This window comes from Malus sylvestris, chromosome 4 (genome assembly GCF_916048215.2).
Source record: "Malus sylvestris chromosome 4, drMalSylv7.2, whole genome shotgun sequence".
Taxonomy (NCBI): domain Eukaryota; kingdom Viridiplantae; phylum Streptophyta; class Magnoliopsida; order Rosales; family Rosaceae; genus Malus; species Malus sylvestris.
In genome coordinates, this window is record NC_062263.1 from 16,267,732 (window position 1) to 16,286,596 (window position 18,865).

The window sequence follows — 18,865 nt, forward strand, 5'->3', positions numbered from 1 at the left end:
ACCCAAAGAAATTCAAAGCCTAGTATATGGTGAACCTAAAGACTCTTTCCAAAAGAAAGAGGAGGAGCTTTTCTCACCCTTGAAGCTCATCCTTATTTATACAAGGGATTCACCCAAGTGGATGGCCTTCAAGTCACTTCCTTGCTCCTTGGTTATTTCCTTTCTTCTTGGTTCTTTGCTCCTTTGCTTCTGGTGGATGTGAGGAAATGATCTCCAAAAGTACCAAATGTTTGGTACCTCTAAGTCTCCACACCAAGGATGATGATGTGAGGATGAAATGGATTACCTAGAGGAAGTTGGATGCTAGTGAACTCCTTTAGGAAGGCTGGCCTCTATAGAGAGAAAGAGAGAAAACGTTTCTCTTATTTGCCTCGAGAAAATCCTAGTGAGAGAATGGCTATAAGATGTTTTTAAACCACCTCACAAGTGAGTGACAAACTTGAAATTAAGCCAAATTCACCCTCTCTTTAGTTTGGCCAGTTTTGACTTTGTTTTTGGGCTAATTTCCCATTTAGTTTTAGTTGTCATACAAGTTAAACTCAATGGACCTTATGGACCAAAAACCCTTTTGGGCTCAGTAACCGGACACTAACTTAAAAGCCCAAAACAAACCTTTCGTATAATGTACTAACTAATTAATTAACCTTGACCATTCTCAATTAAACTATTTAATTACTTATTCATCTCATTTATATTTCATCACATTCATATTTACTTGTTGTACGATCCATTAGGTTCCATTTAGCAAGGCAGTAGGTGATTGTTACTTTTAACGATCGATTGTGAATTGAAACCACATTTCAATTCTTCATTTGATGAAGATTAGTGTTTGATAATTTTCAGGGCTTCCACAAACCATGAGTGACACCTAACAGTATGTCATGGCTACCTAAGCTAAGTAGAAGTAGTTGGAGAACCTATCCAGCTACAGCTACAATGAAATACAGTCATTCTCTAATACAATACCCTTGATCACATTGTTTAAGTGATAGTATGTTTCATGTATACTATCCAATGTGATACGTCTCTACATGATTCACTTGAATATGATTTAGAACATTCTTCCAAGTCATATTCATATGTTTTTTTTTCTTCCAAAAACTCCCAAATCATATCTCAGAGTATTCTTCTTCTGCCATCAAAGATTAGAGATTCCTTGTTATGCATTCACATGCCTACATGACTAGATAGCTTAATCCCAACAATGACGTGGACATTCTCAATGGACTGCCTGACATGGTCAAAGATCAAGGACCTAACCATCAGACAACTATGATGCCTTAGGTCAAATGACTACTTTGCATATTGCAACTTATGAGTTCTTACATGTATGTTCGAACTCTCTTTTTATCGTTGTTCAGTGTACTCGATTACCCTTTCGAGCACGTATGTGTTTGTCTTTGGTTCCAACACTAAATGACTTGAGACTAGTCATACTCACGCTTGAGTCAACATAACACATACTAACCTTAGCGGATTGTCAATGCCCAATTGACAATCTTATGGCTAGGAACGTTTTAGGAATGAATATAAGAGAAAGTCCTCGTCAATCTAACTTACTTAGATCACTTCTCTCTAGAACAAATAAGTTCCTTGGATTCCCTTATTGCTTAAACACATGATACAATAAAAAGTGATTAACAATAAACTTTGCCCTTCGTTAAGTGATTAAAAATTTAATCATATTTCACAAAATTCAAATTTGAGAAGAAAAAAAAATTAAAAATACTTATATGGTATAAGTTTTTGCATGATTATGGGAGAAGTTATTAATTTTCATTATTAATTTCTTAATTAATTTTTAAATTTAACGTTTTGTCCTTTAGTCTAAGAATTTTTTGTCAACTATGGAACTGAACTTAAAAAAAAAAACCCTAAACCAAAGGTCTAAAACTCCAGCAATAACTTACACACCCCGACCCCAGTAACAAAAGTTACGAGGCCATGATATGCTTGCCAACACTAAATTGACCATATGACTCCATTGTAAGATGACATCACAAGCCAGCTTAATGACGAAGCCATCGTAAGATATTTGTGATGTGTAAGAATTTGAACAAAAATGTTCATTTATAATAAATCCAAAGCTACTACATAGTTCACTTATCAACCTCCCCACTTAGGGACACAAAATATCTTGGGATTAAATCCCGTTATTATCACATCACATTAGAGTAGCTAGAAGTTTCACACAACAGTAATTAAACACATAAAAGTGCAGTGTTGGGCATTATCAAAAGTGTGATCATGCAATTATTACAATCAAGATAAAACTACATTAAATGAACTATCGCCCTAAATCCAAAGGATGAAAACCTCACAGCCAAGCCCACTTGTCATCACCGGTGTTCTTCTTATTCTCGTTACTTCCTAAAGATGTTGACAAAACAAAATGTGAGTGGACCAGTTTTATCACTTCAAAATCATTCAAACATAATAACCCCTATTTTGAAAACATAGATAGTGAAAACTACATACATAGTAATACAAGAGTAATAGTAGTCAAGATCAACTCAATCTTGCTCGTCATATCAAAGAAAGTAAATCAATCACAAATAAGTAATGTATAGCAAGCAAGTGAAGTGGCATCTACCTAATCAATATCTAGCGTCTACTAGCGAGTTCTAGCCTCTACTAGAATATAATGTACCTGTAATAAATCATGCAGCCATATCTAGCTATACGATATGTATGATAACCATGTGGTGAAAGTAAATCACAAATGATCTCAAGATATCATCTAATATTAATTTAAGTATAAGTGTCGTCAAAGACTAACATAAGTAATATGCATCCGCATATAAAAGCATATATATATATATATAACGTAAAAACGTTTGAGTTTTCGAAAGGGTCCACTCATTGGTAAGCAGAGCGCTCCTCGTCAATAGGCTCCTTGCTTGATCTCTTTTTATCCTCTAATAAACCTGTGATAATCATATAAAGCTAAGTTAAGCTTTAATCAACAATTTATGAAAATTGTCCAAAACTACCATTTTAAGTAATGAATTTGCACGAACGGAGGGCACCATGTGATTCAGAGCATTGAAAAACGTAAACATAGGTCACGGGTCCTGCACACACCTCCACACATGCCGCATGCTCCGGCCACGTGCCACCATGCGTTGCCGCAGTGGTGTCACGTGCCAAAAAACACGCACCATTGTGAGCCACCGTTGTCAGTGAACACATTTTCGTACTCACCGTCGCGGTTCAACAAGTAAATGTCACACTCATCGTTGCTGAAGCCACGTTTTGGTGCGGTGAGGTTCAACAAAGATAACGGAATATACCTGATGAGGAAAGATATGCAGTTAAAGTTAACGGCACCGTCGCTGTAGCCGTCAAAACGACGGTCACCGGAATCTGCAGAAAAGTACAGAGACGATCAGGCCTTCCCCAAGCTCCAAATTTACAGATTTTTAATTCCAAATTGATCCCAGAGATCAAGAGACTCACCTAAAACTAGTTTAGAAGGATAAGAGATTGAATCCATCTTGGATTCAACAGTTTTTGCTCAAAAAACCTCGTCGGAAACTGTAGAAAGTGACAGAGAGTTTGCATGCATCAAAATAGAGGCCAACACCACATTAAACTCGAGGAAAATCCCACAAACATGACTCAAAACTTATCCATACCACATGTAGCAGGATTGGAGGGGAATCATGGCTCGAACTCGCTGGAGTTCGTCCTCCTTCTCTTGCCGAAAACTAGAAATAGAGATAAGGGTGCATGCAGGTGTTAGAACTTGAACACATAGCTCAAAAGCCTCATCCAAACATCCCAGATGCAAGAGAGAGAGAATGGATGGATCACCAACACCAGCCGACTTCAAACTCAACGACATTTTGCCAGAATTTGTCGTTAAGGCTGGATTCGTATGCAAAAAAGTTGCAGAGGTTGAAACCCTCGAGTTTCAACATAAAATTAACATCACAGAGTGAAAAATGATAAGGTTAAACACATAAATTCAAAGGGTAAGTAGAGACCATACCTGGGTTTGAGTTTGAGAGCTTCAAGCTCTCGGCTTTAATGGTGTCGAGGTCCACACTGCACCGATCTCACATACAATACCACCATTGTGATCCTTGCATCCCACAGACTTCGAATATGTAGAGCTTTAGGTTGATTTGTGAAGGTAAGTGGGAGAGTGGTGTTGGAGAACAATTCAGAAATAAACAATATAACAGAAATAAACAGAACTTGAAATTCACAATTTTATTTCACAAAAAGTACTTGCTATACAGAATGAAAAGTATACAATAAATACAGAAATTAATATAAGAATATCAACAGTATTAACTTGATTACAAAAGGTAGAGGCTAGCGTAAAAGCTATGTCCTTCGAACAGTAATTCCGTCCCACTCTTGTGCTTGTGGTTCTATAACGTCTGCTCGACCAGGATATAACTACCTAATCCTACAACCCGCACTGGATTATAGAATTCTAGCGAATTGCTTTGTGTGTTTACTCTCTCTGGAAAGTTTGTACGGAAGAAAAGGAAGAAGAAAAGATGAAAGATGATGAACTGAGGACTCTAGTTATATAGGCTCTTTCATACCTCTTCAAATACCTTTTGGATGTATCTGAAGCTTTACAACTCTCTTCAAAAGGTTGTATCTTTAATCAAAACGTTTTTAATTAATTTAATTAAAAAATTAATTCGAAATTAAAACTAATTGATCAGATTAATTTTAATTCTTAGGCCCCAAGTGCCCCAAGGCCCTTGTCTTGATTAATTAATATTATGGTATAATCATCAAGCCCAATCCACAGAAATGGTGGCCCAAGCCTCAATTCCCATTCCAAGTGGTCTAACACATAACTAATATTGTAGAAGACAAAACATATATAAAGGTACTTTGGAATCTTGTTTTCACCAATGTGGGACAAGAGTCTCAAAACTTCCAACAATACCCCACATTTTGAGACGACTATTTAGTCCTAGAGAAACTAAGATATGAGAGTAAACAATAGATGTGACAGACATCAGGAGAGGTGTCTTTTGGACTTGAACCTACCTTAGTATATACTTATCGGATTTACTAGATGACGCAGTGAATATAAAATCTTGAATTGTTCATCTCCGCAGTAAACCAAGACAATAAGCAAAACATATGCCACACCAACACATCGCAAATTCATACATTTGTGTTCATTTTGGTCCTGAACAAATCCTGGATTCATGAGAGCTTTAAAGAATGTAGCCATATAATTCTCATAAATGCGACCCCACATTTTCTCTCATATAGGTGATATTGATTAAGAATAAGCTGCTACTATTCCACTTGACTTACAAGTATCGATATCATTAAACTAATGTATCCTATACTCATCAGCAGTCACCACACTTCTTCCATCATAGGAATGGGTATGTAAGTGTGTTTCTTCTTGAATCTAGCCAAACCAGTTTGCCTATTGAACCTAGACCATGGGATCTCCAATCAACTAGGTTAGGTTTCCATTTGGCAGTTTCATTTTACTCTATTGGCTTTAAACCCATTCCCCTCGATGTATGCTTAACTTGCTCTCTAGATAAGCCTTTAGTAAGCGGATCTGCAATATTATCTTTTGACTTGACATAGTCAATAGAAGTTACACCACTAGAGAGCCATTGCTTTATTGTATTATGCCTTCGTCTAATTTGTCTAGACTTCCCATTGTATACACTATTTTTAGCTCGATATTGTGCAGCTAAACTATCACAGTGTATACATATTGCCGTTACAGGTTTAGGCCAGATGGGAACATCTTCCAAAAAATCTCTTAGCCACTCAGCTTCTCCTCCAGCCATATCAAGAGCTATAAATTCCGATTCCATAGTTGATCGGGCTATGCATGTTTGTTTGGAAGATTTCCAAGATATTGTTGCTCCTCCCAAAGTAAATACATATCCACTTGTGGATAGTACTATCTGATATCCAATTCGCATCTGTAAATCCTTCAATCACGGGAGCATACCTCGTATAATGCAATCCATAATTCATTGTATGCTTTAAGTATCTCAAAACTCGAATTAAAGCTTCCCAATGATCATGCCCAGGATTGCATGTATATCTACTCAGTCTACTCACGGAGTATGCTATATCAGGCCTTGTACAGTTCATAATGTACATAAGGCTTCCAATAACTTGTGAGTATTCATGTTGAGATAAAGCATCACCTTTATTTTTCTTAAGTTTGCTATTAGCATCAAAAGGAGTAATTGCATCTTTACTTTCCAAATGACCATATTTCCTAAGTGTAGCTTCTATATAATGGGACTGAGTAAGAATATATCCTTCTTGGTTTCTTTTTATTTTTACACCAAGAATCACATCAGCTAGTCCAAGATCTTTCATATCGAAATTTGATTTCAATATCTTCTTGGTCCAATTTATTATCTCTTTGTTAGTTCCCATTATAAGCATATCATCTACATATAAACACAACATAACGCAAGCATTATTTTGAGTTTTTGTGTAGACACACTTATCACACTCATTTATCTTAAAATCGTGTGTGATCATAACATGGTCAAATTTTTCATGCCATTGCTTAAGAGCTTGTTTAAGCCCATATAGCGATTTCACAAGTTTACACACTTTGTGTTCTTTACCTTTAACTACAAACCCCTCGGGTTGTTCCATATATATTTCCTCATCTAAGTCTCCATTTAAGAACGCAGTCTTTACATCCATTTGATGTATTTCCATGTTATGGAGTGCAGCTATAGCAATCAATAGTCTTATTGAGGTAATTCTTGTTACAAGTGAGTATGTATCAAAGAAATCCAAACCATGTTTTTGACGGTATCCTTTAGCTACCAAATGAGCCTTATATTTGTCAATTGTACCATCTGGTTTTAATTTCTTCTTAAAGATCCATTTGTACCCAATTGGCTTATTGCCAGGGGGCAAATCGACTAATTCCCATGTATGATTTTGCATAATGGAATCTATCTCACTGTTAACTGCATCCTTCCAAAATGGAGCTTCAGGAGTGGACATGGCCTCCTTGAATGATTGAGGTTCTGTCTCGGTTAATAAGGTCACAAAATCAGGCCCAAAGTCTTTTCGAATTTTTGACCTTTTAGTTCTTCTAGGTTCAAGTTCTTCTTCTTCTTGAACTCTAGACGAGGTTGAACCATCATCATGTTCTCTAGGTTCGTTTGTAACCTCAGATACCTCATCATGTAATCTCTTTTTCAATAAATTAGACTTGCCTATTTTGTATGGAAAAATATCCTCAAAAAATATTGCATTTATAGATTCTATAATAGTATTGACATGTATATCACTTACTTCGGAATGAAAAACTAAGAATCTATAAGCTGAACTATTAGATGCAAAACCAATAAAACACATTCTATAGTTTTAGGCCCTAATTTTGTTCTCTTTGGCAATGGAACTTGTACTTTTGCAAGGCAACCCCACACTTTAAGCAATTTAAACGTTGGAGTTCTTCCTTTCCATAATTCATATGGTGACTCCTTTCTCGTTTTAGGTGGAATTCGATTCAAAATTTTATTTGCAGTAAGTACAGCTTCGCCCCACATATTGTGTGGAAGCCCAGAGCTATTCAACATGGAATTGATCATGTCTTTAAAAGTCCTATTTTTCCGTTCGGCAACACCATTTTGTTGTGGTGTATAGGGGGCTGTGGTTTGATGAATTATGCCATGTGTGGCACAAAATTCAGCAAAGGCATGAGACTCATATTCTCCTCCCCTATCGGACCTTAAGACTTTAATCTTCTTGTTAAGTTGATTTTCAACTTCTGCCTTATATGTCTTAAACATATTCAATGTCTCATCTTTACTATGAAGTAAATAAACATAACAATACTTACTGAAATCATCTATAAATGTTACATAATAGTTCTTTCCACCACGAGTTGGATATGATCTAAAATCACACAAGTCACTATGAATTAAATCTAACAAATCATTGGATTTTTCATGCACTGATATAAAGCTTTGACTTGCAAATTTCGATTATGTACAAGTTTCACATTTAACATTATCTAGATAATCAATTTTGGGTAGCAAACCTAAATTATGCATTCTAAAAAGAGAACAGAAATTTACATGTCCTAATCTAGAATGCCATAAATTAGAAGAATAAAAAATATAAGCAGAAGCATTATTTATTTCATTCATAGCATTAGCAAGTACATTGAGTTTGAATAATCCATCAGCAAGGTAGCCCTTTCCCACAAACATTCCCCCTTTAGTTAATACAAACTTATTGGACTCAAATACTAGTTTGAATCCCTTATTACTAAGGATAGGACCAGAAACAAGATTCTTCCTTATATCGGGGACATGCAGCACATCAAAAAGGGTTAATTCCTTTCCAGAAGTGAATTTCATAACACACTTCCCTATTCCAGCCACAACAGATGCGGATGCATTTCCCATAAATAGCTGCTCGTTTCCCTCGATTTTCTGGTACGAAGAGAACATATTTCTGTCACCACATACATGGCGAGTTGCACCAGTATCTATCCACCAATCAGCGTGGTCAGATACAAGGTTAATTTCAGAAATCATTGCAGCCAGTGCATCCACATTGTTTTCAATCAGGTTTGCGCAGTTGTTGTTGCCTTGATTTCCAGGACCTTGATCCCTTCGATGGCGACATTCTTGAGCCCTATGGCCTTGCTTTCCACAAACCCAGCAACTTCCCTTGATTTTCTTGAAGTCTTTGCCTTTCGCACCAGGGATAAAGTGGCTTTCCTTCTTCTTAGTTTTCTAGAATTTTGGCCTTTGCTTTGATGAACTTCCTTCAACAACATTCGCCTTGGCTTCCATACTTGAAACCAGGCCCTTCTCATTCTTTCTGTTATCTTCCTCAATTCTCAGCCTTACAATGAGATCCTCAAGGGTCATCTCCTTTCGTTTGTGCTTGAGATAACTCTTGAACTCTTTCCAAGAAGGTGGCAGTTTTTCTATAATGGACGCCACTTGGAAAGACTCATTGATTACCATCCCTTCAACATGAATATCATGGATGATTTTCTGTAGATCTTCAGTTTGAGAGACAACAGACTTGGAATCCACCATTTTGTAGTCCAAAAATTTGCCCACGACAAATTTCTTTGAACCAGCATCCTCGGTTTTATATTTTTTCTCAAGTGATTCCCAAAGTTCATTGGTTGTTTTGCACACCACGTAGACATCATACAATGAATCATCTAATGCATTAAGAATATAGTTTCTGCAGAGGAAATCATTATGTTTCCAGGCATCTATAGCCGTCAAAGTTTCTGCAGAAAAAATATTTTCTCCATCTGCAGTAGGTTCAGTCTCGCGCAGAACATTAGCCAAATTCAAGGTTGTCAGATAAAACAGCATTTTCTGCTGCCATCGTTTGAAGTCTCCACCCTTAAATTTCTCAGGCTTCTCAGAAAGAGGTTTAGTTCCTGATTGTTCCATACTGTTCGAAGATTGTTGGAGAACAATTCAGAAATAAACAATATAACATAAATAAACAGAACTTGAAATTCACAATTTTATTTCACAAAAAGTACTTGCTATACAAAATGAAAAGTATACAATAAATACATAAATTAATATAAGAATATCAACAGTACTAACTTGATTACAGAAGGTAGAGGCTAGCGTAAAAGCTATGTCCTTCGAACAGTAATTTCGTCCCACTCTTGTGCTTGTGGTTCTATAACGTCTGCTCGACCAGGATACAACTACCTAATCCTACAACCCGCAATGGATTATAGAATTCTAGCGAATTGCTTTGTGTGTTTACTCTCTCTGGAAAGTTTGTACGGAAGAAAAGGAAGAAGAAAAGATGAAAGATGATGAACTAAGGACTCCAGTTATATAGGCTCTTTCATACCTCTTCAAATACCTTTTGGATGTATCTGAAGCTTTACAATTCTCTACAAAAGGTTGTATCTTTAATCAAAACGTTTTTAATTAATTTAATTAAAAACTTAATTTGAAATTAAAACTAATTGATCAGATTAATTTTAATTCTTAGGCCCCAAGTGCCCCAAGGCCCTTAATTAATATTAATTAATATTAATATTATGGTATAATCATCAAGCCCAATCCACAAAAATGGTGGCCCAAGCCTCAATTCCCATTCCAAGTGGTCCAACACATAACTAATATTGTAGAAGACAAAACATATATAAAGGTACTTTGGAATCTTGTTTTCACCAATGTGGGACAAAAGTCTCAAAACTTCCAACAAGTGGGAGCTCCCTTCTCTCGATGTTTTAGGGAGAGAGTGAATTCAAGAGAGAAAGATAGCTTAGAGACAGTGAGTTCTGAAAATAATGAGGGAAGAGAGAGAGAGTGGACCGGACGTGGGATAAATCCTACTTAACCTAACTTAAGTGAATTACCAAAATTACCCTCCACTAATTGTAAAATTACAATTAGGCCCTTGTACTTTCGATTTGAGATTCAATTATCGACGTTGTGTTAACGTACCAAAATTCATGAAACTTTAAAAAGTATGAGAATTGAATTCTCGAGTCGAAATTCGATAAATAATTAGAACATTGATTTAGGACCAAAATGATCATTTCACATGTTTAGAAAATAAAATACAATATTTTAAGAAACGAATCATAACAATAGTCACTCTGTTCTCTCCTCAAACGAACCCAATCCAAATCTTGCGGCACTTTTTCCTGTCGAAGGCCACAATCCCCTCCTCTCTCTTTCTATCGTTCACCTCTGACCTCTCCTCTTTCTCTTGAGATTAAAAATAAAAAACAAAAAAGTGATATCCAACAACAAACCCCCACATCCCTGTGTTCCATTTCCGGTTAATCACCCAATCACCAATGGTGCCTCTATGACGCCAACGACCATCCCTCCATGACCACCATCTCTCTTCTTTTTATCTCTCCTGCATGGCTATGCTCTCTTATCTCCAGGTGGAAACTTGTCGGGCCCAACCGATCGAAAAAGAGAGGTCGGTGAGGAGGGTGAGTTGAAGGCGGAGCAAAAAGGACAATCAGTAATTTTCCCTTTTTTCGATGGGGACAAAATCGTTGCTCGCCTATTTGTAATTAAACAATTTTATCTCTACACCAATTTTTATATATGTCACATTTGAAATGTAACATTTATCACATGGATAATGTTAGGAAAATAAAATTTTATATCAAATTTGAAAACCAAATAATGTGTCACTAATAGAAAATAAGCATGTTAATCAAGACTTAAGTAATATCTAATAGTGGTATTAGACACATCTCATTGTTCTATTTCTACGCCCACATTATAATTATACCCACCATAAAAAATAAAAATATTATTTCTCCACCCACCATTATTCATAAAATAACCTCTAATATAAATTTCTTTTACCAACAAGATCCTCTCTGGATCCCTTCGGTGATGATCCTGGGGATCTGTGAATCGTGTCCGTTCATCGTACATTGTGCGGTTAGTTTTTGTCAGCTATTGTTTTTGTTTAATTTTAAATAAAGATATTTAAAATGATTTCTGACTGCACGATGTACAATTCACGGACACGACCCTGAGATCCTCGCAAAAAGGATCTGGATTCTTTCTATTAATTTTTCAAGGGATACTGTTAATATGTTAAAAAAAAAAAAAAACCATCATCGTTCCTTAATTACAACACAGTACCTGCATTACCCTAGCCGCACCAACACCTCCACCCACCCTTATCAAAAACCAAAACCCTTGACACTTGCTTGGCGGCATCTCCTTCGGAAAGAGAGAGAAACAAGAGGGGGTGGAAGAGAGAAGCACGGGGATGACGAGAGAGAAATGGGAGGGGGGAAGAGAGAGAAGCATGGGGGAAGAAGATCCAATACAAGGGAAGATTGCTCCAAATCGTTTATTCCAAGTGGGAGTTGGTATTTATTCGATTTGAAAATCTGGGTTGTCGTCATCCTTTTCCATGACTGCCTCCTTTGTTGCATCTCCATTCCACACGTGATTGGTGGTCATCGTTGTTTGTCTATACGGAAGAGGAACAAAGGGTGAAGGTGGTAGTACTAGAATTTAAAGGGAGAGTGAGGTGGTGATTGTCGCTGGAGAAGGGTGATGGATGACTGGGGACTTGATAGTCATCGGCCCATCATGGATGATTTGGGAGGGTGATGGATTTTATTTTTATTTTTGTTAGTTTTAGTGTTTCTTTATTCTATTTTAGTTTATTTAGTTAAAATCATAATGAATTTATACATATGGATTTAAAAGTATTTTACTAAAAAATAAATATGTGAGTAACATTTTTATTAAGGTGGGTGAAAAAATAAGACAAATTTTAGTACCAGGTAATGCTAGGAAGACTAAATTTGTAAACTAAATTTTAAAAACTAAATGACATGGAAGTTAATGATTTGGTTTATTATTTACACATTGATAACGTAGGGGTAGGTTCGAAAAACCAAAAACCGAAAAAAAGCAGACCCAACATCAAACCAAAACCGAAAAAAATCAAACAGAAAAAGAAAAAACTGAACCGAACTGAACCTTATTGGTTCGGTTTTGGTTTCGAGGGTTTGAAAAGCGAATGAAACCGAACCGAACCAAATCCCTTTACACTTTATTAATGTATACCCATGATGTCTCTCTTTTGTGAAACTTTGTTGCCAGGTTTGAAACTAAGCCTAAGGCTTTTTCAAGGAGCATACTTGGTTCAAATAGGGAGGATATTTCATTGGTTATAGAGGAAAGTTTTGGAAGGCTTTGGAACTTGGAAGAGCTTCTCTATTTGTTTACTTATTGAATGGATGCAGTGATCATTTTTCTTTGCAATTGATGTTGTTGATAGAATATGATTGATTTATATGATCTTGCATATGTACAACTACCTTCCCACTTTCCACTTTCCCCATTTTCTTATGGGTTTTTATCACAAATGGTTCCTGAGATTGACCAAACTCATCATTTTGGTCCCTCACTTTCAAAATCAATCAATGTCGTCCCTAACATTCTTTACCTCACATCAATTTGGTCATTCCGTTAAGATTTCGTCAACTATTATGTTAGTTTTTATGTAGGACTCACAAATTCAATCAAATGGTGACACGTGAATTACACACACGAAACAAGGGTTTTTATCGCAAATGGTGCCTGACATTGATACAACTCCTCATTTTGGTCATTGAGTTTCAAAAATCGATAAATTTGGTCCCTAACTTTCACTATTGCACATTAATTTATTCCCTCCGTTAATGTGGTCTTACTAATCCAATTATATGGCTCAACGTGGATTAACTATAAGAAACTATTTTTCTAAGAGTGAACCAAAAGAAGTGTATTCCGCATTGGCATTTTTCTGGCATCCCACAACCCCAAATGGAAAGAAAAAAAATCAAAATAAATTCGATAAAAATTGAATCCAAATTCAATTCAAATTTGATAAGATTTAGGATTATAACCAACTAGAAAGAATGAGGAGTGAGTTCAGGACGCCAAGTACTTTAGTGGTGTCATGGTGCCTTACTTTTCCTTTTGAGCATATCGTGATGAAGACAACAATGACTTTTTTCTATTCTTTTAGTTTTCGTTTTTAGTTTCTTGTTTTACGTTTAGTTTTAAATCTTAAAAAGAAAAAAAAAAGTTTCTTATACATGTGGTGCCATATGATTGGATTAGTGGGACAAAAAATATTGACGAAACTTTAACGGAAGGATTAAATTGATGTGCAATATTGAAAGTCAGGGACCAAATTTATCGATTTTTAAAACTCAGGGACCAATGGATCGATGTTAGGGACCATTTGCGATAAAAACCCTTATTTTGTGTAATCCACATGCCACAATTTCATTGGATTTGTGGGTCTCACATACAAACTAACAGAATAGTTGACGAAATCTTAACGAAAGGTTCAAATTAATGTGCGGTAGTGAATGTCAGGGATGAAATTGATTGATTTTGAAAGTGAAGGACCAAAACGATGGGTTTGATCAATCTCAGGGACCATTGTGATAAAACCCATTTCTTATTACTAGTCTACCAATGCAAGCCTCTTTTCTAAATTCCATAGTAAAAGAAGATCAAGTTTTATAATAATAAATTAAAAAAAAAAAAAACTGAAACCGTAACAAAACCTAACCAAACAAAACCAAATTGAAAAAAAAAATCGAATAAAAAAAATAGAAATAAAATTGAACTGAACCGAAAATTTAATCTTCCTAGCATTACCATTTTAGTACCACCCTAATTGGATCATCAACAACTACATCATTTAGTTTGCAAATTTGATATCCTCAGCATTATCTTTATCAAAAAAGTGATGAGGGTAGACAGAAGACAACTCGGTTCAAATAAAAAGTCCTAAAAAAATAAAGATGTGTTATTGGCATTCCAAAAATCTCATTCTACACTCCTCACAAGTGTATTTTTCTTTCCTAATATAAAAAGTTTGAAATGTAAAATGAAAATTTCGAAGTGCTAATAACAATTTCCAAAAATTAGAGAAGTAAATCTTGCTCACCTGGTCAGCAATATAGAAGGTCCATCAATATTCCAAGCCCACTAAACCGCCCAGATACCGCCTCTGAGTTTAGTGAAATCTCTATAAAATTAAACCCAACCCCCCCAAATCAAATTTTTATCATCGAAATCCCTCGCCTTCCTTCCCTCCCTTCGTTTTCCCAAATCTCCTTGCCCATTTGAATTTTGATGCCAATTTTGCTATTTGGTCTTACCAGAACTTTACCAAATATCATTTTTTTCCTTTCAAAAATTCATAAATTCCCTCCATATCCCAAACCTTCTCCCTCGCCCTACTTCTCCTTACTCCTCTAGGGTTTGCGATGTTTCCCTCAATCTGAATCCGAACTTGCAATTTTGCTTCTGATTCGTGTTCCGGAGTCTTCGATTCGCTGCAAGACTCCGTGAATTGCGTTTCTTTCACTTCAATTTTGACTATCTCTCGCTGCTCTGCGGTCTGAATTTTTCTAGGGTTTCTGAGTGTGAGCTCGATTTTACTTTCCCCCTTTATATGTTTCTGTTTGACTCTCGAGAAAAGGAGGGAAAAGGAGGGAAAATTCGTGGGTTCTTGCGGGAATGCGCTCACGGGTCGATTAATATGAGAGTTGAAGAAAAAGCTGAGTGATATGAGGGTTTGAATATGAGCCATGGAGATGCGGGCAGTAGCAGCAGAGTGAATCAACCAAGTAGCGATGCGCCGAGGAGAACAGGAGGTGGAGGAGGAGCTGATGAGTTTGGCCGGGCCTTGTCGACAGTTGCGGTGGCGCAGATATGCGAGAGCGTTGGGTTTCAGAGCTTCAAGGAGTCTGCTTTGGATGCCCTTGCCGACATTGCCATCAGACACCTCCGTGACCTAGGGAAGATGTCGAGTTTTTACGCCAACATGGCAGGTAGAACCGAATCCAATGTGTTTGATATTATTAGGGCGTTGGAGGATTTGGAGTCGTCGCAAGGGTTTTTGGGTGCTGCCGAGGTGGGACATTGTCTTGCAGAGTCCGGGATTGTAAGAGGCATTGTTGAGTATGTGGGTTCGGCTGAAGAGATCCCGTTTGCACAGCCATTGCCTTGGTTTCCAGTGATCAAACAACGGAAATTGATCCCAAATTTCGAGCAGATTGGGGAGGCTCCGCCAAGTAAGCATTTGCCCAATTGGTTGCCGGCTTTCCCTGATCCACATACTTACATCCAAACACCAACGTGGAATGAGAGGAAGACCGATCCTCGAGAAGATAAGATCGAGCAGGCTAGGCAGAGGAGGAAGGCTGAGAGGTCTCTGTTGAGTCTGCAGCAGAGGTTATTGTGCAATGGTGAGGCTTCTGGTTCAGGAGAAGCCTTTGCAGCAGTGGCATTGAGGGGCAGCAGCGGTGGCGGTAATGATGGAAAGGGATTGTTATTATTACAGGGGAACGAGAGTGATCAAAGTAATCCATTCCTTGAACCGCCAATCCAGCCGGGGGAGAAAGATGTATCAGTATCCCAAGTAGTTTTGCCATCCAGGTTTTCAGACGAAGTGGCAAAAGGGAACAATGCGGGTTCTTCCCTTTTGGATGCGTTTGCGCCTGCCATTGAAGCGGTGAAAAGCGGGGCGTGGATGGATGGAGACGATGAGAGGAGACAGCTTCTTCCCGAAACCAGGCCGTCAGTGAATTTCAAGTTCAGAAGCGGGAAGAAGTTTTTGGGGCAACCGTCGGATCTGAGCCAGCAACAGAAGGGTGCCGGAAGACAGGCATATTGGTTCGGGCGAGACGAGGAGAGGGATGACAAGAAGAGGAGAGCAGAGTTTATTCTTAGACAGTCGATGGAAAACCCACAGGAACTCACTCAGTTGTAGATTAATTTGATTGACTGGTTTTCTAGGGATTTTAGGAGTGGTATTTTATGTCCTTTGTTGTTCTACAAGTAGAATCTAGTTAGAGGTAATGTGAATGATTCTTTCAATTTCCACGCTTTCTTGTGAACCAATTTTTCTAGGATTAAGTTGTTTTTTTCGGGTATTATTTTTTCCCCACCATCTGAGATTTGTATTGACACATTGAATTCGAATGTTGAGTTGATCGGAGCAAATTATGTGCTCCTCCTTGTCTTCAATTCCTTTCGACTGGATCCGTTTATACTTTTTTGGGTAGTAATTTAAAGCAAGGAAGAGAAAATGGTTTTCGCACGCCCCTTTTCTCACCATGCAAGTACAAAATATATGGAGGTGAGGAGGAGAAAGGAGATGTCCGAAAATTACTTCCCAACAGAAAATGTACTTCCCTTAAGAGTGGGAGGCAGTGATCACGTGCTGCTTTCTTAAATTGGAAATTCAAAAGCTTGATTTAAGACCAAACGATAAGAACATGATCATTTTATCTTTTACAAAATATTTAACGATTAAAAACTTTACAACATAAGGTACTCCAGAACACCATAAAAATAAGTAATGTCGTTGACCTCTTCAATTTGACAAGCAGGCATATAGTTATATCGAAAGCTAAATCGTCTCCAAGTTTAAATTACTTTAAATGACTAGGCCAAGGCAACAATAAAGTCAGCAGGCATCTGTCTTTGGTAAGGGGATACACAGTGAAGAGAAAATACAAAAAACATAATCCAAGACAAGTAGAACATGCATGGAAACATATGCAGAAACAGTGCTGATCTGCCGAATGCTGCCATTCTACCCTAAAGGCCAAGAAAGAAACTGAAATCGTCAGAGCATTGGTCGAATACATCCCACCCCAAGTTTGCTTGATTGAAAATACCTCAGTGTTTGAACTTCAAATCCAACTCCACGGGAAACACTCTGGCACGATGGTTGAAGATCATAAAGTCAAGGTTGTCTGGTAGAGAAACAATCCTGCACTCCAAAATAAACGGATGTCAATGATCCAATCAAACATCTTGCATATAGCATTTCCAAAGTCAAATTAGCTATTATTCCACAATTGTTAATTTCCAGTACAGAGACCATGGAATAAAAAGCAACTGAGATATTTCATTAACACAGTTTTCTCTTGCAAAGTTTATGCCTAAAAAGAGCAAACATAGCTGGTTCTTATCTTATCAATAATCCCCACTACAATGAGACATACAAATTCAGCTCTTAGCCTATGTTGGGTTTATTGATAATGGAGAAAGCAAAGAACTAAAGTCTTTGTGCTCGTTTGGTTTCTAGGATTGAATTGGATTGGATAACTTGCTAGATTCAACACGAGTTGAATGAAGAAATGGATGTCAACCTCCAAATCTTGTCCAAGTTGAAGATGGAAAATAATTCTCTGGACAAAATTTGGAGCTGGCATCCATTTATTCATTCAACACACACTGAATTCAGTGATTTATGCAATCCAATCAAATCCTTAACACCAAACAAGGCCTTTATCTTTCCATTATCCTATTATTAGTGAAAATAGAAAGAAAAAGGAATTAAGTTCAGGGTTTTCTTCTCAAACTCTCTCCTTCCAATTTTGTCAGGACTTGGTAAAGTTCCCAAAGTATTATCTTCTCAAGGGAATATTAAAAGTTCCCGTTTGTACGTTCTCTACTTTCTCAAGCTTACCATGAACCAAACATGAATTTTGAAATTGTTGCCATCTTCTTTCCATCCAGTCCTTGCCAACTCACAGATTCTCAAACTTGAGATTATAATTAAAAGGTATTGTATGCAAAGTGCATAAGCATAACACAATGTCTACAGTTTACTTCAACTTTCAATTGCAGGTATCGAAAATAGTCCAATCACACCCTGAACTCAAACCCAAGTCAGGTATTGAACAGAATAAAACACGTATACGTACCTGTTCTCTTCAGAATAGGGATGAATCGAAAGAAACGTGCCCGGGACAGTAAGTGCCGCCCACATACAGAACACTAACCCTAGAAGCAATTCAGCCACCACCTGCATTCCCAATAAACCCTTTTAGACACGCTAAACCACAATCAACCCAATTTTATGAATTTGTATTTGTTAAATCTCACAGTTAATGGAGGTCCTGAAAACTCTTCCTCCATAATCTTCAACAATCCCCTGTCTGCAATCAAATCAAATCAAATCAACCAACCTAAAAAACAATCCAATTTCAATCACACAACTAAACCCTATATTCCTTTTACTCTCTAATGCAAATTGATATATATATATATATATATATATATGTACAGATATAGATATAGAGACGATTAGGGCTTACATTGAACGGTTGAATAAGCAGCGTGAGAGAGAATTACAACTCCCAAGATGCCAACAACGAAGCCCAAACTCATCGCCATTCTAGCTCCGATCTCCGGCAAGTTAGAACTCCGGTATTGGCCTAAACGACGTCGTTAGCGATGCAAGAACGAATCGGCGTTTGGCTCTTCTCCGGTAAACTCTGAGAGGGCTTCTTGTCCTTCTTTGCTTCGTTTTGTGGAAGATGCGAATTAAAACTTGGAAATACATGTCGTTT

At 37.2% G+C, this 18,865-nt stretch overlaps 2 protein-coding genes and 1 long non-coding RNA gene across 7 annotated transcripts; 1 reads left to right on the forward strand and 2 right to left on the reverse strand.

Moving 5' to 3' along the window:
* Positions 1 to 2,093: 2,093 nt before the first annotated feature.
* Positions 2,094 to 4,071, reverse strand: LOC126617733 (uncharacterized). Of its 3 annotated transcripts, XR_007621501.1 has the most exons (5): positions 3,995 to 4,071; positions 3,639 to 3,908; positions 3,460 to 3,537; positions 3,085 to 3,366; positions 2,094 to 2,927 (listed from the first exon to the last, which is right to left on the reverse strand). It is a non-coding gene; the product is annotated as an uncharacterized LOC126617733 (long non-coding RNA). The 3 variants fall into 3 exon arrangements; XR_007621502.1 differs by having other exon boundaries at positions 2,094 to 3,366; positions 3,639 to 3,870; XR_007621500.1 differs by having other exon boundaries at positions 2,094 to 3,366.
* Positions 4,072 to 14,534: 10,463 nt separating this feature from the next.
* Positions 14,535 to 16,526, forward strand: LOC126617731 (transcription initiation factor TFIID subunit 8-like). The gene has a single exon (XM_050285779.1). It carries the CDS (start codon positions 15,079 to 15,081, stop codon positions 16,267 to 16,269), a length of 1,191 nt encoding a protein of 396 aa, XP_050141736.1. The 5' UTR covers positions 14,535 to 15,078; the 3' UTR covers positions 16,270 to 16,526.
* A 373-nt stretch (positions 16,527 to 16,899) lies between these two features.
* Positions 16,900 to 18,836, reverse strand: LOC126617732 (membrane magnesium transporter-like). Of its 3 annotated transcripts, XM_050285782.1 has the most exons (5): positions 18,611 to 18,836; positions 18,399 to 18,451; positions 18,218 to 18,318; positions 17,183 to 17,277; positions 16,900 to 17,102 (listed from the first exon to the last, which is right to left on the reverse strand). In XM_050285782.1, exons 1-4 carry the CDS (start codon positions 18,687 to 18,689, stop codon positions 17,184 to 17,186), a joined length of 327 nt encoding a protein of 108 aa, XP_050141739.1. In that variant the 5' UTR covers positions 18,690 to 18,836; the 3' UTR covers positions 16,900 to 17,102; position 17,183. The 3 variants fall into 3 exon arrangements, with proteins under 3 accessions (XP_050141739.1, XP_050141738.1, XP_050141737.1); XM_050285781.1 differs by having other exon boundaries at positions 16,900 to 17,277; XM_050285780.1 differs by lacking the exons at positions 16,900 to 17,102; positions 17,183 to 17,277 and adding an exon at positions 17,307 to 18,140 and having other exon boundaries at positions 18,187 to 18,318.
* Positions 18,837 to 18,865: the final 29 nt, after the last annotated feature.